General features: G+C 36.0%; 1 protein-coding gene across 4 annotated transcripts in view; it reads left to right on the top strand.

The window, feature by feature from the left end:
- Positions 1-18,123, top strand: part of PPP1R9B (protein phosphatase 1 regulatory subunit 9B) — a 94,841-nt gene that overhangs the window by 46,182 nt on the left and 30,536 nt on the right. For all 4 annotated transcript variants that reach the window (XR_015740462.1, XM_087918448.1, XM_026710892.2 and 1 more), the window contains 2 exons: positions 5,715-5,847; positions 12,267-12,387. Coding sequence is in view for 3 of the 4 variants with exons in the window: in XM_087918448.1 (XP_087774574.1) it covers positions 5,715-5,847; positions 12,267-12,387 (254 nt within the window). In the remaining variant the exon portion in view is untranslated. The remainder of the gene's footprint in view (positions 1-5,714; positions 5,848-12,266; positions 12,388-18,123) is intronic.

Genomic DNA, 18,123 nt, shown 5'->3' with positions numbered 1-18,123 from the left:
ATCTTCAATAAATGGTTCTTATTCTCACTTAGACATTCTGCATTCATTCCTATCCCCATTGAATCCTGAGACGCATTGGGATTTTTTTCTCTCTCTATCCACAACTCAGCCAAATCTGGCCCATTTCTCTGTTCTGCCTCTGGGCTGCTGAGGTGACTATCTCAGACTTAGAGGATTTATTTAACTTTAATGGCCTGTTGCTCTGTCAGTCAGTTTCTCGGTGCTTTTAGTGAATTCACATCTGGGATTTATTTATCTGAGTTGTATACAGTTATGGGTGAAAGAGAAATCAGTGTGTGATGCAGGCCACATTATACAATATTACATAGAAAGGGCGCATATGTTGTTTAGAGAAGAACTGGTATTGAATAGGCTCCATTTTCATTTGTTGTCCTGCAGTGAGTAGAACATGTACGCATGTAAAATATGTATTTCAAACAAGTAAAAAACTGAGGTCCCAACTAATTGCATGCCAGTCTAAGAGTCACGTGGATTCATTCTGATAGTTGAAAATGAAGCTGCTGACATGACCACATGCCATCATTTAGCAGTTACCAATTGCCCAGAGTCCACTGGTGCAACTAAATCCTGGCTTGGTTTTCTACTCTTCAGTATCACTTTACATTTTTGATCTTTTAAATATTCCCCAAAATGCCCCAATGTAGCATTGCTGCAGGGCTCTATGGGAAATTGCTATTTTAGATGCTTACAGTTCCAGGGAATGGTTTAAATGGTAGCTTTTAGGTTGCCCAGAACAGAATATAAAGCAACTGATTTCCTCATGCTGCTGGTGCTTGATACATTCCCCAGAAGATTATCAACATAAGAAGAACTCCATTTAGAGGGAATTTTGCTGATGGCCTCTAAGGATTTGTGTAGGTTATATGGAAACAAAACTTTCTTTTCTTTCAACCAATATCAGTAGATTAAATCAATTGAGAATTTACAGAATCCCTGAATTTGGGTGGCTGTAGAAAAGCAGGCAGAATCTACATGAAGCTTCCTACTTCCAGGTTCTCAATCCCTGCCAAATCACATTGGTCAGGGTCACCCATCATGTTAGGCCAAAATAAAACAATTGATGGCTTAGTGCCCAGTGTATAACCATCTCTTCTGATTAAAGGAAATATTCCTTCCTAACTACATATATATAAAGAGGAGGATGTTGTGGGAGAAAGGGGGCGGGGTGGGAAATAACATTTTGGAAGGCTTTTGTTAAGAAATAATAATTTTCAGCAGAGTAGAAAGAAAAGAACTATGGAAATCACAGCTAAATATATTTATCTCCCCACCGCTAAGACCTTCCTTTATTGTTTCTCTCTCTGTACAGATGATTTTTTTCTTGGCAGGTCCACTTAGTATAGTATTTCTGCATTGAAGAGATGCAAAAAAAAAAAGGTTTTGTTAAATCTAGTATGGCTGTGGTGGGGAGATGAACATTTCCCCAAACTTCTGTGTCTTCCCACACACAAGTCAGGCCTTGGAGGTGGTGCAAAGATGCACTGGAACGGCAGGGTGAAGGCAAGCAGGTGGCTACCCTGGCAACTTAATTAATGCTGTAGCAGTTTGGAGGAAAGAATTGGGGGGTGCTGTTCTCTTGCTTTTCTTCACTGGCTGTGACAGCCTATGTGGCTCAATTACAGGATAGAGAATGAGGATGGGGGCGTCAGAGAATTGAACCTGCTGCTGTGAATGCTGGTGGAAAGAGCTAGGGATGATTCTCTCCAGCAAGAAAAATTAAAATAGGGGAATCAGTTAAGTCAAGATTTTGTGAAAAATTGGAAGTGGGGCAAAAGAAGTGCATTATATCTGAAACATAAGCGGAGAACTGTTTGTCAGAGGATGTATCTTCAACAATATATGACAATAATGGGTGGAGTTGAAAACATGAATGGGTGGACCTAGAGATAACCCATATTTTCCCTTTTTTCTGCCATCTCTTCTTTCCATCTTTCCCATTCCCATTTCCCTTTCCCATTGCCATCCCATTCTCTCTGACTTTCTTCTTCTTCTTCTCTCTCTTCTTTCCTCCCTCTTTCGTCTTCCTCGCCAGGGAATGTTGTAAGAGGAACACATTGCTCTTGCTAAAGGTCTAAAGTAATGGCTTCCAAATTGACAGCTGACCACAAGCGACTCTAAGAGTGGCAAGTTGCTCATTTCTGACTTTGAATAGGAAGAGTAAAAGGAAGACAGAACAGAATATTTTCCTCTTATTTAGGAAGGGAAGGCGAAAGCAAAAGGAAGAATATCTTGTATGGATAAATAAGAGACATGTAGATATGCAGATGGATGCCAGATCTGGTCATTACTGGTCCCTTGGAACAAGAAAGTATAAAGCAGTGTCTTGAAGGAAGAGAAAGAAAAGTAGCAGAGGGCTTTAGGCACGCTGCTTTTGGAGTAATTCAGGAACTAATTCGGAGGAGAGTCAGGCTTCTGTATGAATTCTCATAGGGTCAGTGTGTATATGTTTTTGTGCACATATGTATGTGTTTTATGTGCTGATCCATCACATATAATTGTTTCATATTGCAGAATAAGGAAATACTTAACACAGAGTAAAACTCTGGGCGGCTTACAATATTAAATAATGTGTATACAGAATCTTCTCCCAAACTATGTTGGAAAAGTCATTGGTCCTACATTTCGTTATACATAAGATAGAATCGTTTAAATCAGAGAGTTACAAACTGTAAACAGATCCTTTGAACAAGTGCATTAATTTCAGCAATTAGCTTTAAGTATAAACCCGGATATAATTCCATTTGCTTTTAGATATAAAATCTAATCAAGACTTGGAATTAACATAGTAGCAAAAAACATGGATTATCTTGTCCAATTGTTTCATGTTCTTTCTTGCAACATTACAACTTCCCAACTTTACTTATAACAATAGGCAATGTTGGCAGCCAATGACAGTGCCATGGAGAAAATAGTGAGGTACTGTTAATTTCAATATATTTATAGGTAGGTGCTGCTGGCAAAAACAGACAAAATCATTTATTCAGGTGACACAAGGCTTTCAGGTTATGTAAAACTGTTCAAATGACAAAAAAAAGAAACCAATGATGGATACTCAAGAGTTTTTGAGACGGACTCCTTCTTATCATTGTATACTAGCTTTTTATTATATGAAGGATGTATGTCTAGTCCTGCTGAGGATTACAGTCATATAGAAAAACACTGTCAAGTGCTTGAGAGTATCTATAGAGCAACTGTTATTTTTTTTTCCATTAGGTGTTCAAGATGGTAGTATCTTTTGCCATCTTTAAGTGTTCTTTACAACAATGTTGAGATAGATTGGTCTCAGAGGCCTAAAGTTACATTCCATAGGTGTTTCATAGCTGAAAGCAGTTTTAAACCCAAGTCCTCATTATTCGCATCTCGCACCTTAAATGGTTTGTCACATAATTCTCTATTTTGTCATCGAAAAATGGTCAAAGGGTGAAGGGAAAGAATTTGAAACTGAAAGCAAACATCATCAAGGACTTATTAGGTTGATTACAGAATTGATTCATTTTTGCAATACAGTGACTAACTCTTGAAATGGACATTTAACATTAGAACCATCATTAAAAAGGTACAACAAAGAATGTTCTTCCTGTCTCAACTCAGGATGTTCAAACTGCTTCAGGAGCTTTTGATACAGTTTTACAGAGGAATTATTGAATCTCTCATTTATGCTTCTTTCTATAACTGTCTGGTTTGGTAAGCAACCAACAGGATAGGTACAGACTTCAACTAATAGTTAGGACTGCAGAAAAAACAATTAAAACCAGCCTGCTTTCTACTGAGAACCTATATATTGTATGGGTCAGAAAGAGGGCTGAGAAGATATGTAAGACCCTTCACATTCTGGCGATAAGCTATTTCAATTTCTTCCCTCAGGAAGGCACTACAAGGCATTGCATACTAAAACAACTAGACACAAGGACAGTTTTTTCCTCATGCTATCACTCTGCTAAACACCTAATTCTTACAGTGCTGTGTAATGTCTGTGTATTTATCCGTATAATATGGAGGTAGTATTATTTACCCTTATCTTTTTTACTCCCATCTTTTATTAGTATTATGATAATGTTCATTATTATCATTATTCAGTTGCTTTGCATATAGATTGAGAGCTTCTTCACCAGAGACAAATTCCTATGTGTTTAATCACACTTGGCCAAATAAAGTATTCAATTCAATTCAATATAAGAGGCTGGACTCACTCAAAAGATTAAGACACAAAATAGGTTTTAAAAAAATAAAGTCTTAACATTCTAGGTAGTAGAGATTATTCTCAGAGATGCTGGACACAGAATTATAGTGTTATGTAGCCATTCAATTTTTGCACTAAGCCTACAGATTTTTCTTGCAAGAATTATTATGTCTAGTTAAAATCAAGTGAAGTGACAGAGACAGACAGTGTAGGTCCTTGCATTTTTCACCAATCTCTTGATGCATTTCTGTTGAAGTCCCAGTCACCTTAACATTTTTGCAAATACAAATTAAGCTAGTTATTTTGCTAGATCAATTTATGATGCTTTGTTTGTTTATCACATGAAACTGATATCCCTACTTACCTCTGTCAAAAAAAGGAATGGTCTTTTACAGTTTAGTAAATTACTTAATTTATACCATCCTCTTTAATTTTTCAAACTCACAAAGCAGCCTACCAGGGAAATAAAATATTATAAAAATATATTTAAAGGATGATCCTGGCATAAAAAGTTTAAACTTCACAGATGCATGATAAATTCCTCCTGGCAACGAAGTCTGTCTCCTATAAACATGAGAAAATATCTAAATATGGCTTCTGATTTGAAGTAAGAAATGAGAACTGAAACTGATCACACAAAAAGTAAAGCTGGATATCACTTCTTCATATTGCTGATGGCCTCTCTAACAATGAATTGTAACTCACCAATGTGATATCAAGGGGACTCATCTATTCTAGAAAATATTTGGCAAGAGATTTTAAGCACTCTTTGTTTTAGCTGTCACTGAGAAATTTTACCTAATCTTATCCAGGTACGTTGAAATAAATTCCTTTTCCCTTGTTTGGTGTCTAAAATGAGAGTTACTGAAATTTAACCCTATGGGTCTGTAATTTAGACATATGTTTTTGGACAGAAATACAAGGAAATTAAATTCTTCAGCATTCCCGAGTATTAAATATTTTCATTTCTAGACATTCAATCATCTGTAATTCTATCAGTTTTATCAAAAAGTTGCAGTTAATAGATTAGTTTGTGAGTGACCACTTAATGACCAAATTGCTGGTCCTAGTTGTGTTCACTAAATGAAAATGATCTGTAATCTGACAAATGATGGAAACTGCATATTGGAAATCTAATTATGGTTTGCAGCTTATCAGATGGCTACATTGATTGATCCATGATTTCCACTTTCTAGTTTTTTGTTTTTTTTATCATTGAGAAACAAACAAATTTGTTTTTTAATGGGGCTTTTAGTTTTTAATTTGGCTTTTAATGGAGCTTCTGGTTTTAAAGAGGATTATTATATTTTACTAATTTGTGTGAATCATCCAAAATCACAAATGTGAGATAGGCGGCCATACATATTGATTGAATATATAAATAAACATTATCAGAAGCATTAATTTCAATGGCCCGTGAGCCAGATTTTAAGAACCAATTCCACATTTACTAAAAATCAGAACATTTTCACATCTGTATTATTCCTTCTTATCTTTTAAAATCTACTTCCAGGTTTTTAGCACTTATTCCAATGAGGAATATGACCGCCGAAATGAAGATGTTGATCCTATGGCTGCCTCAGCAGAGTATGAACTTGAAAAAAGAGTGGAAAGGCTGGATCTCTTTCCTGTGGAACTGGAAAAAGGTAATGGGAAAAATGTGTTTGGCGATGAATTTTCCTTTTCAGAACTGATAGAAATGGGATGCTGTTTACATGAATCAAAAAAGAACAAAAGGCATTTTGATCAGATTTTCTGCAGCATGAGCCCTTCTTTTTCATTTTCTACACACATTTTAAGAATAGATCTTTGTAAGCTGGTTTGTCTATGAAAAGGATTTTATTTGTCTCTTATTTTCAACCTGCTATATATTTTGCTCATCACCTGTAACTGCTTCCCCCCAATCATTTCCTTTTATCTTCTTGCCCTCCTCCTATCTGTTATTTTCCTCTTAGGAATGGCATAGGAAGAGCAATAAGAAAATAAGCTGCTATGGCAGATATAGGCTACTTCTGTTCATAGGGCTGTAAGAGCCGTCAGCCTAATTTTTAAAAACATGTTCAGCAAGAAATCAGTTTAGATCTTTGATAGGATGTATCTGTCTTTTCCTCAGCCTGCTGCATAGGAGAAAAAGAAGAGAACAATAACAACAACAAAAGAGAACACTGGGTTTAAAATACAATATGGCTGGAATCATAACTATGCTAAACCCTAAATCAAAATGAATAAAGTTCTGTGTTCATGCAACATACTATGTCCAGAAAAAATAAGATTGTGGCATATCATGATATCCTAGTTTATATACCATGCTAAGAGAAGGCTGACTTTCCACAACAAACTGAATCACAAACTATGCATTTTCATCTATTCCCAATTTAAGCTTGTCTATAGTTTCACCCAGTGCTTGCTTCAGTCTGATCCACCAAGTGCCCTGCAACATTACCCTGAGTCCTGTATAGATAAGCTACCCATCTTTATACTAAGAATTATTATCAATTTAATATTTTTTTCTCATTAGTTTGGTCTTCTTGGTATTTAATTGTAGTCCCATTTTTGCACTGTATTCCTTTTATAACTAGAATTTGCAGTTCAATTACATTTTCAGCTATCATAATGGTGTCACCAGCATAGCACAAATTGATGGGGGGGTTTTCTTTCAGTTTTAAAATCTCACTGGTCTTCTTTTAATATAAGTTGTTCTTCACTTATGACTGGATGCTTAGAGACTGTTCAGAATTGCAATGAACACTCCCACCCCACAAAAAGCTAATTACAATTCAGTTTCAAAATTCTGCTGTCCCCCCCCTGCAATCATTTGAATAAATTTTGGGCATTTACAGCACCCCACGGTCAAATGACTATGATTTATGACATCTTTACCAGAAACCAGTGTTTTATTGTGGGTTATGGCAAAAACCAACACATAGTGAACAATGATTCATTTAACGACCACCATGTTTGCTTTCTTTCACAATCATTTTTTATTTTATTCAGAAAGTTAAAATACAAATTCCAAAAAAGAAAAAAGAAATTTTACAAAAAGAGAACAAAATTAGACATTAAAAATGTGCCTTAGAAAACACACAAGATAAAAATACACACACACACAGACACACACACACACACACATATATATATGTTTTCGTAGATTTTCACGGGTACAGGTATGCAGGTCTTGGCGTGTTCGGGCCTTTTCCCATGTAAGATTGAAAGTACCTTGGCAACGTTTCAACAAGGTCCCATTCGCCATCTTCAGGCCTGGCGCTGGAGCTTCATACTTGTGCGAGCAAAGCGTGATCGGAGCTGCCGCCTCCATATATACTGGTGGGAGGTTGGCTGTGTGTCATTCTGATTGATTGATGGAGTTGATGTTTGCAGATTGGCTGGCTTTTTCGTAAGAACATGTGTGGCTGAGGTATTGGCTTTGTGTCCATCAGCCTCCTGTGTTGTAACAACCTGGGTAATGAGCTGTGTGATGACCTTCTGAGTTCTATTGTTTTGACATCCTGGGTCTTGTGCTGTAATCTCCTGGGTCATAATGACCTGGGTCATGGGCTGTGTGATGACCTTCTGAGTTCTATTGTTGTGATATCCTGGGTCTAGGAAGTTACACCACAAAACCTCAGGATGTTGCAACACAGCCAATGACCCAGGAGATTATAGCACAAGACCCAGGATGTCAAAACAATAGAACTCAGAAAGTCATCACACAGCCCATTACCCTGGTTGTTACAGCACAGGAGGTTGATAGACACACAGCCAATACCTCATGTTCTTAGCCAGCCAATCTGCAAACATCAACTCCATAAACCAATCAAGAAATGACAACACAGCCAACCTCCCCACCGGTATATATAGGGAGATGGCAGCTCCGAACACACTTTGCTCGCACAAGCACAAAGCCGAAAGCACTAGCCTGAAGATGGCGAGTGGGACCTCGTCGAAACGTTGCCAAGATACTCTCAATCTTACATAGGAAAAGACCCAAACATGCCAAGACCTGCATACATATATATACATATTGTGCCCCCCAGTTGAACACTGATAAGTATATTGCAGCAGTAAGTTTCCCCTCCTTGCAAAGCTTGCCTGTAATTTATTTTATACATCAATTTGCAACCAATTTAAGCTGTCATCTATCTAGTATATATAAGAAAAAAGTAATTAACAAGTAAACAGTTAAACTTCAAAGACCTTTGTTAACAATCTATTATTATATTTAACTCATAGAAAGCCTACAGCTGCTTATCAACCACAGATCACTGCAGTCATTATCTCTGATTTCGTCCATTTTGATTGATGTCATCTTTGTTTGATTCTTAATAATGAAACCTTTCCTTAAAATTTTGTCTAGGACCTTTCCCAACAATCATTTCCACTTGGAGAATGGGTTAATTATGTTTAACCAAAAATGCAATTGACAAGAGATGCTGTGTTTTTATTTACAGAGAAACTTTCTGAACCATGGGAATGCCATGTTTGCTAATGGTCACATTTGTTTAATGACCATTGCAAAAAATATTGTAAAATTGAAACTGGTCACATGGTGACCTGCTTTATGATCATCATACCTTACCATCATAATTTCCATGCTCAGTTAGTCATAAAATGGGGGCTACCTGTTTTATCCAGCATATAGACTGAATAAATAAAGGAAGAGTCTATAGCCTTGTCTCATCATTTGCCAACCTGGAGCCAGTCTGTTTCACCATGTTCTATCCATTCTGTGGCTTTCTGACCTTACATTTGTTTTTCATGAGGACAATGAAATGTCCTGGGAATCCCATTTTCTGAGCATATTCCACAGCTTGGTATGGTTGGCACAATCAAATACCTTTTTATAATCACATATTGGATTCTTTTTGATATTCTTTAGCTTTCTCAATTATCCGGAGTGCATCAGCAATAAGGTTGCATGTTCCTCTTCCTTCTCTAAAACATCTGGCATTTCTTTTTCTTCACATGGAGCTCTAATTTGGGTTGGATATTCTAAGCATTATTTTTCTAGCTTGTGAAATTAAGATTGTATAATAGTGTGCATAATCTTTTAAGTCTCCCTTTTGATGTTGTAATATAGATTCATCACTTCCAATTTCTTAGCTATGTATCATTCTGTAATTTTGCAAAATACTTTAGTTAGAACCTTTACTTTTGTTGCCTGCCATATTCCTATATCCTATAGCCTTATGACTTAGTAATGACTAAAGTGCTGATCTCACTTCATCTTCTAGTACTAGATGTTCTTGTAAGTAGGGAATAACTACTAAGTTATATTGGATGTTATTGTCCAAACCCAAAAATGACACAGTGAAATCCAATCAAGTCCAGTCCTTTATTTGCTTGTACCTCATCCACAGAATCTTGTCAAAATAAAGCTGCAACCTTCTAACCTACTAGATATATTCTGAGATATTCTAGAAGGTGGCTACCCTAAACTTGCCTTCTCCATCCATTTTGGGACTGCACAGTGTCTTAATTTTGACCTTTCTCTAATGATATTTAATACTGCCTACTCCCTGAAAAAGGTATGTGTTGCCAAAACTTTTATCCACTAATTCTAATGCACATTCCCTCACAGATGTTGGCAGTTATATTGTACAGTATTTCAGTATATTCCTTCCATCTTTGATCTCCTTTTAATTTGTTATTGTTGATTGGTGTTCTTTAACATACCATATTGAGATTGAAATCTTCTAGGTTTAGACATCTCCATCTTTAATTTCTTTACAAGTGTTATTTTAATACCGCTTCTTGTCTCTTCTGACAGTTCTCTGAAACTTTGTAAAGTTTCTTCCTGAGATTTTATCTTTCTTAGTTTAGTTACTCTTCCTCTTGCTAATTGCAAATTTGTTCTGATATCTATAGTTTGCTTTCTTCTGTTGATCCATCTGTGACAATCCCTTTTCACATTCATTCTTCTTTCAGTTCATTTCCCAAGTCTTTGGTTTTCTAATGAAGCTCAGGACTTCAAAGAAATTCCTATTATTTTCCTTGAAAATGATTAGTGTAGTTTTACCACATGTTGTGGAAACTGGTTGGCTTTTTTCTTTCTTAATATGAGTTTTTGTGATCTGTTCCACAGTAAGTTCCTGTTCATGTCTTTGATGCTATAGTTGAGCTCCACCTTCTTTTAGTAATAATATAGTCAATTTGACTTCTGTATTCTCCATCTAGAGTGGTTGTATACAGAAAAATTGTTTTGGTTGTTTGAAGACAGTATTAACTATGAAGAAGTAATTGTAATATCTAAAATTAATAAGTCAGTGTCATGTTTTTTAATTTCATAAGCCATACAGCCCAACTTAATAAGCCAATTATACCCTTTTATTTAATATTTCTAACTTTGGCTTTCCACCTTTTGATTGGGTGTTCTGTCAATTTCAAATTGAACTTGATCATAAAACTCATTGGCCACCTCTTGTTCTGCATGAATATTTGGAGCATAAAGTTGAAGGATCATCATAGTAAAGGGCTGCCCCTAAATTCTGGTTTATAGCATTTGGCCATTGATTGCATTGTAGCCAAGTATTGTTCTTGCTATATTTTTCCTAGCTATAAAAACAATGTCACTTTGTTTTTAATATCCTGAGTAATAAATAGCATAACCTTCTGACTGAAAGTGTCCAATCCTAGACTCTATTAATTGATGCCTAAGATGTCAATTTCATTTCATCTTTGATTGTATGATCTTGAGGAATGAGGGGAAGAGATTCTGCCTAGAAAACAATTATAAAAGAGAGGCAGGATTCCAAGGACTTGATGGTCAGAGAAAGAAAATTAAGGAAAATTAAGGAACTAATGGACCCAGCAGTTAGTGGTGGGAAATTTCTACTTTCAGACTTGCAAATAGACAAGATTCTGTTAATGTAATCTTACAATAAAGTAGATTCTATTAATGTAGCCTTACAATAAAGTAGAATTAGCTCATCTAGTCATATTTCCTGCCTGGTTTTCCTAGGAGGGCTGATATTCACTGAGTTTAGCTTTTCGATATTCATGCTTCATATGTTCATGTTCACAAAGTAATTCTGACTTTGCAGCTTCTGATTTTTTTTTCCTGTATGGCAACATTGGGAAGTCAGTGTCCCAAAGGCTTTAATCTAGCCATATTATAAACACCATTAGTATTCTGAAATTTCCTTGGCTGTTCCTAAGTAGCATGTTGAATGTAATCTGACCTGAGGGGCACATCATTTGGCATTATATCATTTTATATTTTATATTCATGTGGTTTTCCTGATAAAAATACAGAGGTGGGTTTACAATTACCACGGTATGAATTGATACTTTTGCCATTGCACTGAAGTGATCATCTGCCTTCAGCTTCTTCCTATATAACTGCTGCCTGATAGCGAATTTCATGCCTTGGGTGATGCTGTTGGAAATATATATTCTAAACTCTGTGGAACTTATTCTGAAAATGGATAAAATGAACTGATGATTTCTCGATTTACTGATTAAGAAGGGGTAAATATGGGAAGAAGGGAACTAGAATATAATTATAAAGGGGAGAAATAATAAAGTAATAAAGAAAATTAGAAGAAACATCATTTTTTTCTTTATCTGTAATATTTTCTTTATCTGCACTTTTTCATTTTTACTCTCTTAATATACACTTATTCATGTTTTAATTATGTAAAAGCTCTAAAGAATAAACAAACTCTTTCCCCCTTTCTTCATCCACTCTTTCCCTTCCATGATAATGAGCCAGGTTAGCTGGAATTGAGGGGGGGAGGGGAGATTGAACCATAAGCAGAAGAAATGAGCTGATATTGCACAACATACTAAGCCCACTATTCCCCCACCAACCAACTAATCAATGAGAGTTACAATAAAGCTTAGCATGTTGTACATATATATAGCTGCTAGGTTTTTAACTGATCTGATTAAACATGTTGAATGATGCACCGTCAAATTCTCTTTAAAGAGCCAGGAAGGATTCCCTTCTAGCTGATGAGGAAATTTGCATTAGTAAGTTTCATTGGATTTATTACCAGATTTTGGTAAGCTTCAGACTTGGCACCTCATATTTTAATTCAATTCACCTCTTCCTTGTCTCATGCAGATTCTGAGGGTCTTGGGATCAGTATTATTGGAATGGGGGCTGGAGCTGATATGGGTCTAGAAAAGCTTGGCATATTTGTCAAGACTGTGACAGAAGGAGGAGCAGCTCATCGAGATGGCAGGTCAGTAGGACTGATATTACATTGGGAATTAAGCTTATCTTGGAACAAGGATTTACCAAAATAAGAACTCTTATTTATTGATCATAGTCAATCTCTGTTTGCGGTAGAAGAGATGGTTAAAATTCTAGATTTCTTCGTTGTTTTCTGTGAAAAGGTATATATCTTTTCCTCCCTAAAAGCTTAGGATCATAAGATACATCTACATGAGATTAAAAACTCACCTCCCATATATTATATTTGCAAGTGTCAATGTAGCATTCGGTTAACATGATACCAGAGTGAAATTCAAAATTTTCTCTTTGACAGATAGTAAAAAATCATACCAACCCTAATTGAGGAATATTAGGCTTTCTTTTTCCAACTAGGATTCATTTTTGGCAGTTTTCCCTCAAAGGCTGAAAAGGGAAACCCATAAAAATAAGCTTCCCTTTTATTATGTCTATATGAGTCTCCCTTTTTATTCTGCTACTCTGCAGGCAAAACATTTCAGGTGCTGGGGATATTCTTATAACCTGAATATAAGCGCTAAGAATTTTATAGAGTGATTTACTCAGAAATAGAGTTCATTAAGTTTAGCACGAGTTAAGCTTTAATCCTCTGCTCATTTGCATAAGATCAGTCAGTGGGACTTATGTCTGAATAAGCACATAGAATTATGTTCTATGTTGTAATAAATTGCCAAGTTTAAGACTACTACCTTAGTTTGTGTGTAATATTTCTAATGAAGTACATGGAAGCTAGCATAAAAAGCAGTAGTTGCTTCTAAGATTAGAAGAAGCTTTTACTCAGTTTCTTCTATTTTACAGGTAGTCCTCAACTTACGACCACAATTGAACCTAAAATTTATGTTAAATTGTTTTGCTCCATTTTATTACCTTTCTTGACATAGTTATTAATTGCAGTTGTTAAATTAGTAGCACAGTTGTTAAATGAATCTGACTTTCCTATTGATTTTGAGCATCAGAAGATTGTAAGAAATGATCACATGACCCCAATACACACTATAACTGGAATAAATATAAGCTGGTTGTCAAGAATCTGAATTTTGATCACATGGCCATGGGGATGTTTGGAAGTTTGAAAAATGGTCATGTCATTTTTTTTTTAGTGTCATTGTAACTTTGGTCATTAACCCAGCTGTTGTAAGTCGAGGACTATCTGTATATGCACATTATAGCACTAGGAGAAGTAGCTGAAAAGGTGACAGGCTTTGATTTATATTGGCCTTTTTGACATGTCATTCCAGTCCTTTTAAAAAAAATAAGTTTATTAATTAAGCATAGGATTAATTTCCTTTTAATCAATATCAGTTACGGCTGTTTCCCTCCATATATACACATGCAAATATCACTGCAGAACATGAAACATTAGGAATGTGGTTTAGATTTGGAAAAGATGCTCTGGAAAGCGCAAAAGTCCAGATATAGAATCTCTTTATAGTTAGAAGAGCTTAAGCATTAAAAGAGCTGAAGCAAAGCAGCCCTATAAAATGTAATAAGAGGTTATATTTGCCACTTGGAACAGCAGGCAAGAGTGCCAACCTCCAAGTAATTTAGTTATCAAGTAACTACATTTCACATAGCAAACCAAGAGATGTTTCTCATCTCTCTCCATACATTGGTAGAAAAATCATGGGAAATTTAGTAATTTTTAGATATGATTCTCATTTATCATGGACAAAAGTACATAGTGGTAACTAATAAATTGAATGTGATCAGTGTGGATCATATGGGGAACTCCTTAGAATGTTATTTAAAAATCCAGATTGCATAGAAATACCATCAGATGTGGTCCTGCAAAGCGATCTAGGCAGGGGTAGGATTCTACCAGTTCGCACCTATTCGCTAGAACCGGTTGTTAACATTCTAAGCAGTTCGGAGAACCGGTTGTTAGAAGAAATTACTGGCCTAATCCTGTAAGGAAGGCAGGAAGGAAACATTCTGGTGTTGCTTACAGAAGCTGCCTCTCCGTTAACCCTTATTACATTCTTGGCAGGACTAGACTTCCTAGACTTCTCTGGAGTTTTTTTTCCTCCTTTGCTGATACTTTGCTTGTGTGGAGTGACCATTCAAAGTTACAATGGCACTGAAAAAAGTGACTTATGATTGTTTTTCACACTTACAACTGTTGCAGCATCCTCACAGTCATGAGAGGCCAGGCAAGGAGATGTGAGTGATATTGAGTTGGCCACACCCAGCCAAAAACATGACCACCAAGCCATGTCCACCCAGTCACATGACCACCAAGCCACACCCACCAACTAAGCCATACCCACAGAACCGGTTGTTAAAAATTTGAATCCCACCCCTGGATCTAGGTCATTTATTTATTATTTGTTATATTTTATAGGAGAAACTGTATTTAAGCCATCTGTGTTCCCATCCTCATAACAGATCATGGACATGTTAAAAACAAATTATAAATGGAAACAGTGTAATGCAACAAAAGGCAGCCTTTGTTCCTAAGTTATTGTTAAGAAGGCTAGCTTACATTTTATATTGCAGCTGTAGCTTCAGCAGCTCATTTTCCACTGCAAACAGTCCTTGGAGGATGCAGTTGCATTAGAAAAAAAATGCTTTAACCCTTCACCTGGCAGTTGATTTGCTCTTGAAAATCTTGTCCAAATACTTTTCATTGACAATATTTTAGTTCCAATCACATTGTAAACCATCTGGAATCCCCATGGATGGAAAGACCAAAGGGAATATTCAGCAAGGAAGTAGCAGGCCGAAGAAGGATTAAACACTTTTTTTGCCCCCATCCCCATTCCCAATGTCTAAACTCAAATTGTCCTTTATCAAAGTAGTAGTGGAAAAAAGAAGGAATTATTACATATGATTTTGATGTAATATGTAACTTGCCTCTAAAACTTGTTCTCACTCTCAGGGATTAAAATTTGAAACTTCAGAATCAAAAATTGTATTGGGGGAATTTAAATTTCTAATGTTGCTAATTCTCTAAAAGTTAAAGAACATTTTTTTTAATTATTCTGCAGTATTTTAATTTGCTAAGGCTTAGTTATCAGGGCTGTAAATCAGGTGGGGAGCTTATGGTATTCTAAGTGTAAAAGAATTTCTATCAGTCAATGGTGAGAGATTGAAGCTTAAATCCAACATTTTGAGACCTATCAGTCATTCATTCCTGCTATCTATGTTTTTGTGTTATGAAATCTAAGTGCTCTTGCTGTGCTCATTACACAATTTTTGAATTTCTATCCACTGCTGTACTCATTTTATTTAATTGCTATATTTTAAGCTTATAGAGCAAGGGTGTCAAACACAAGACCCACGGTCCATCCTAGAAAACATAAGGGGCCGGCCCATGTCGCTTTGGCCTGGTCTACCCAATGCGAAAAGGAAACACCGGGTCAATTTAGCTTCGGCCTGGTCTACTTAGTGTGAAGAGGAAACATGCCAGCAGTGGTTCAAGCTAGCCATGCCCACCCAGTTGGCCACACTCACCCAGTCGGTCACATCCATTTGGCCTCCCTGAGGTCAACCACAATGATGATGTGGACCTCAGTGAAATTGAGTTTGACACCCCTGTTATAGAGGATTATACACTTCGTTCATCCAAAATAATCTAATGTAACATTATTATTTGTTGACAGTTGTAAATAGGAATTAAAGTGCTTAAGGAAGAAAGAAAAAAAGTACCAGAATCAACTTCAGATATATATAACTGAGTGGTAAATTATTTGAATTCAAATAGAAGAGAATATTTGTAGTATAAGTTTGAACTATGGCATTCTTGGTGTTCTCTGAGCTGGGTTGTTTGTTTCATTGCCCAACAAGAGCATAAGACATGCGTGAGCCAGGGGCATCCATAACAATGGATGAAGTGTGATGATCCCAGCACAAACGAAATGTCACCTCTTTTCTAAGTGTCTATGATGTAATGTTCATGTATGAAAAGAGTTAAATTTAATATGCTACTATGGCTGCCATCTTCAGGTTTTTTGATACAGACATGAACCCTGCACGTGTGGTGGGTTGGGCTGGACAGCATAGAACATATGTTTTTCAGAATGTTGGCCATTTTCCAAAACAATGACTACAGATTATTCTCAAATTAAAATAGTTAATTTTAGCTAATAGTTAAGGAGAGGAATTATCAAAGAAACTATTTAGTTGCTAGCTTTTCATTCCATTGCAATCATTAGTTCTTTTTATGGGGGCATCTTCAATCCATCATTTCCCTCCCAGAAGTTATGAACTTACACATCTCATAGAAATGCCAATTAAATGCAAGATTCTCGTACAAACATCAAAACTTCAATGCTTGCAAGGTTGTGATAAGCACCTGAACTCCAGTATTTGCAGGATTGTAAGAAGTTTATTTTTGTTTTTTAAACAGAATGCTCATCAGATAGTCTAAATACTTATGGACAACAAATATATTTCTAAGTTTCCATGTGCTTTGTTTATTTTAGGAGGAAAAAAAACAATAAAAATACTACAAAATACAACAGAAGAAAATGGATTAAATGAAGACATAGTTGAGGAAATAATAGTAGCAATAATAAAAGTAATTGTACAGTACAGCAAGAAAAAAAAGAGGTAGTTTCACCAAATACAGTAGTCCAGCACCATTCCTATTTTCCTTTTCACAGAATGTAGAGTTGAAAAGAACTATGTCATTATCATCAAAAATACGGCTGAATAAGGAAATAACTATGTTAGTTTTTTATGTAGTATTTCAGAACATGATAAAAAAATTATCAGTGAACTTTTCTTTCTATGAGTCTTTTAGAAGGAAGGTCAAGCTGATCATTGTATAAACATTTTCAGTGATAAAAGAAGTCATCTAGTCTTCTTTTGTGTGCCCTGTAGTTGCAACTGTTGCTATATATTAACCTAATTGAGATTGACTTTGAGAAGCAATCATTGAGATGCCCTAGAGCTTACCTTTAAGGATTGTTTTGGATTGTTTGAACTGCCTTGGTTTTACACATATTATACCATTATTCTTCATGTACTTCATTTACCCAGGGTGAAGCATTGTGAAGGGATAGAATATAAAATGGATTCAATGTACTTTTAAAGGTCTTATTAGTCTCCTAAGTGATTGACCTCTGAATTTGGCAGACCATTCATTTAAATAAAGAAGGAATGCTATCTCTTTGCAGAACTGGAATGCTTCATTGTTGCCTGTGTATTTTCATGGAACTGAACTATTCAGAAAGGAAGATAGGATGGGAGAGAAAAGCAGCCCTGGTACTAAATGCCAGCAGAGCTCCTGCATGCTGTCATGGCAACCAATATGGCTCCTTGCCCAGTACCAGAACACCAGAAAAATATAAACAGAGGCCTTCATGGGTGAAAGCCCAGTAGAATCTCAGAAATTGCTCTGCACATTGTACCCACTAAAGATCCTTTGTGCATTTTCTTTTCTACCTGATGTTCCTTTTAATTTTACAAACATTACAAGTTTTCTTCAGAATCTATCAAAGGTTATTCCAGTAGAATTTTTATCCTTGGCCTGTTCCCAGAGTGATACAAATAAAAATAACATTGCAGGTCCTTTCACTGTCACAAACTTGTATAGAAAGAAGTGGATACTTTAGTGGATGAAATTTGGATGGAAGAGTCCAAAATTCACATTCCCAATTAGCCGTGAAGTTTATTGTGTAGTGCTGAAGAAAACCAAATTGCAGTCTAAGCCAGATGAAGCTAAAGATAACATTCAACCCTTTAAATATAGGTAATCCCAACATAATGACTGTTCAATGTTACA

This window comes from Pseudonaja textilis, chromosome Z, assembly GCF_049901715.1.
Source record: "Pseudonaja textilis isolate UNSWEBS1 chromosome Z, rPseTex1.2, whole genome shotgun sequence".
NCBI classification, from domain to species: domain Eukaryota; kingdom Metazoa; phylum Chordata; class Lepidosauria; order Squamata; family Elapidae; genus Pseudonaja; species Pseudonaja textilis.
The sequence above is the reverse complement of the archived record's forward strand: the minus strand, read 5'-3'. Positions and strand labels throughout refer to the sequence as shown.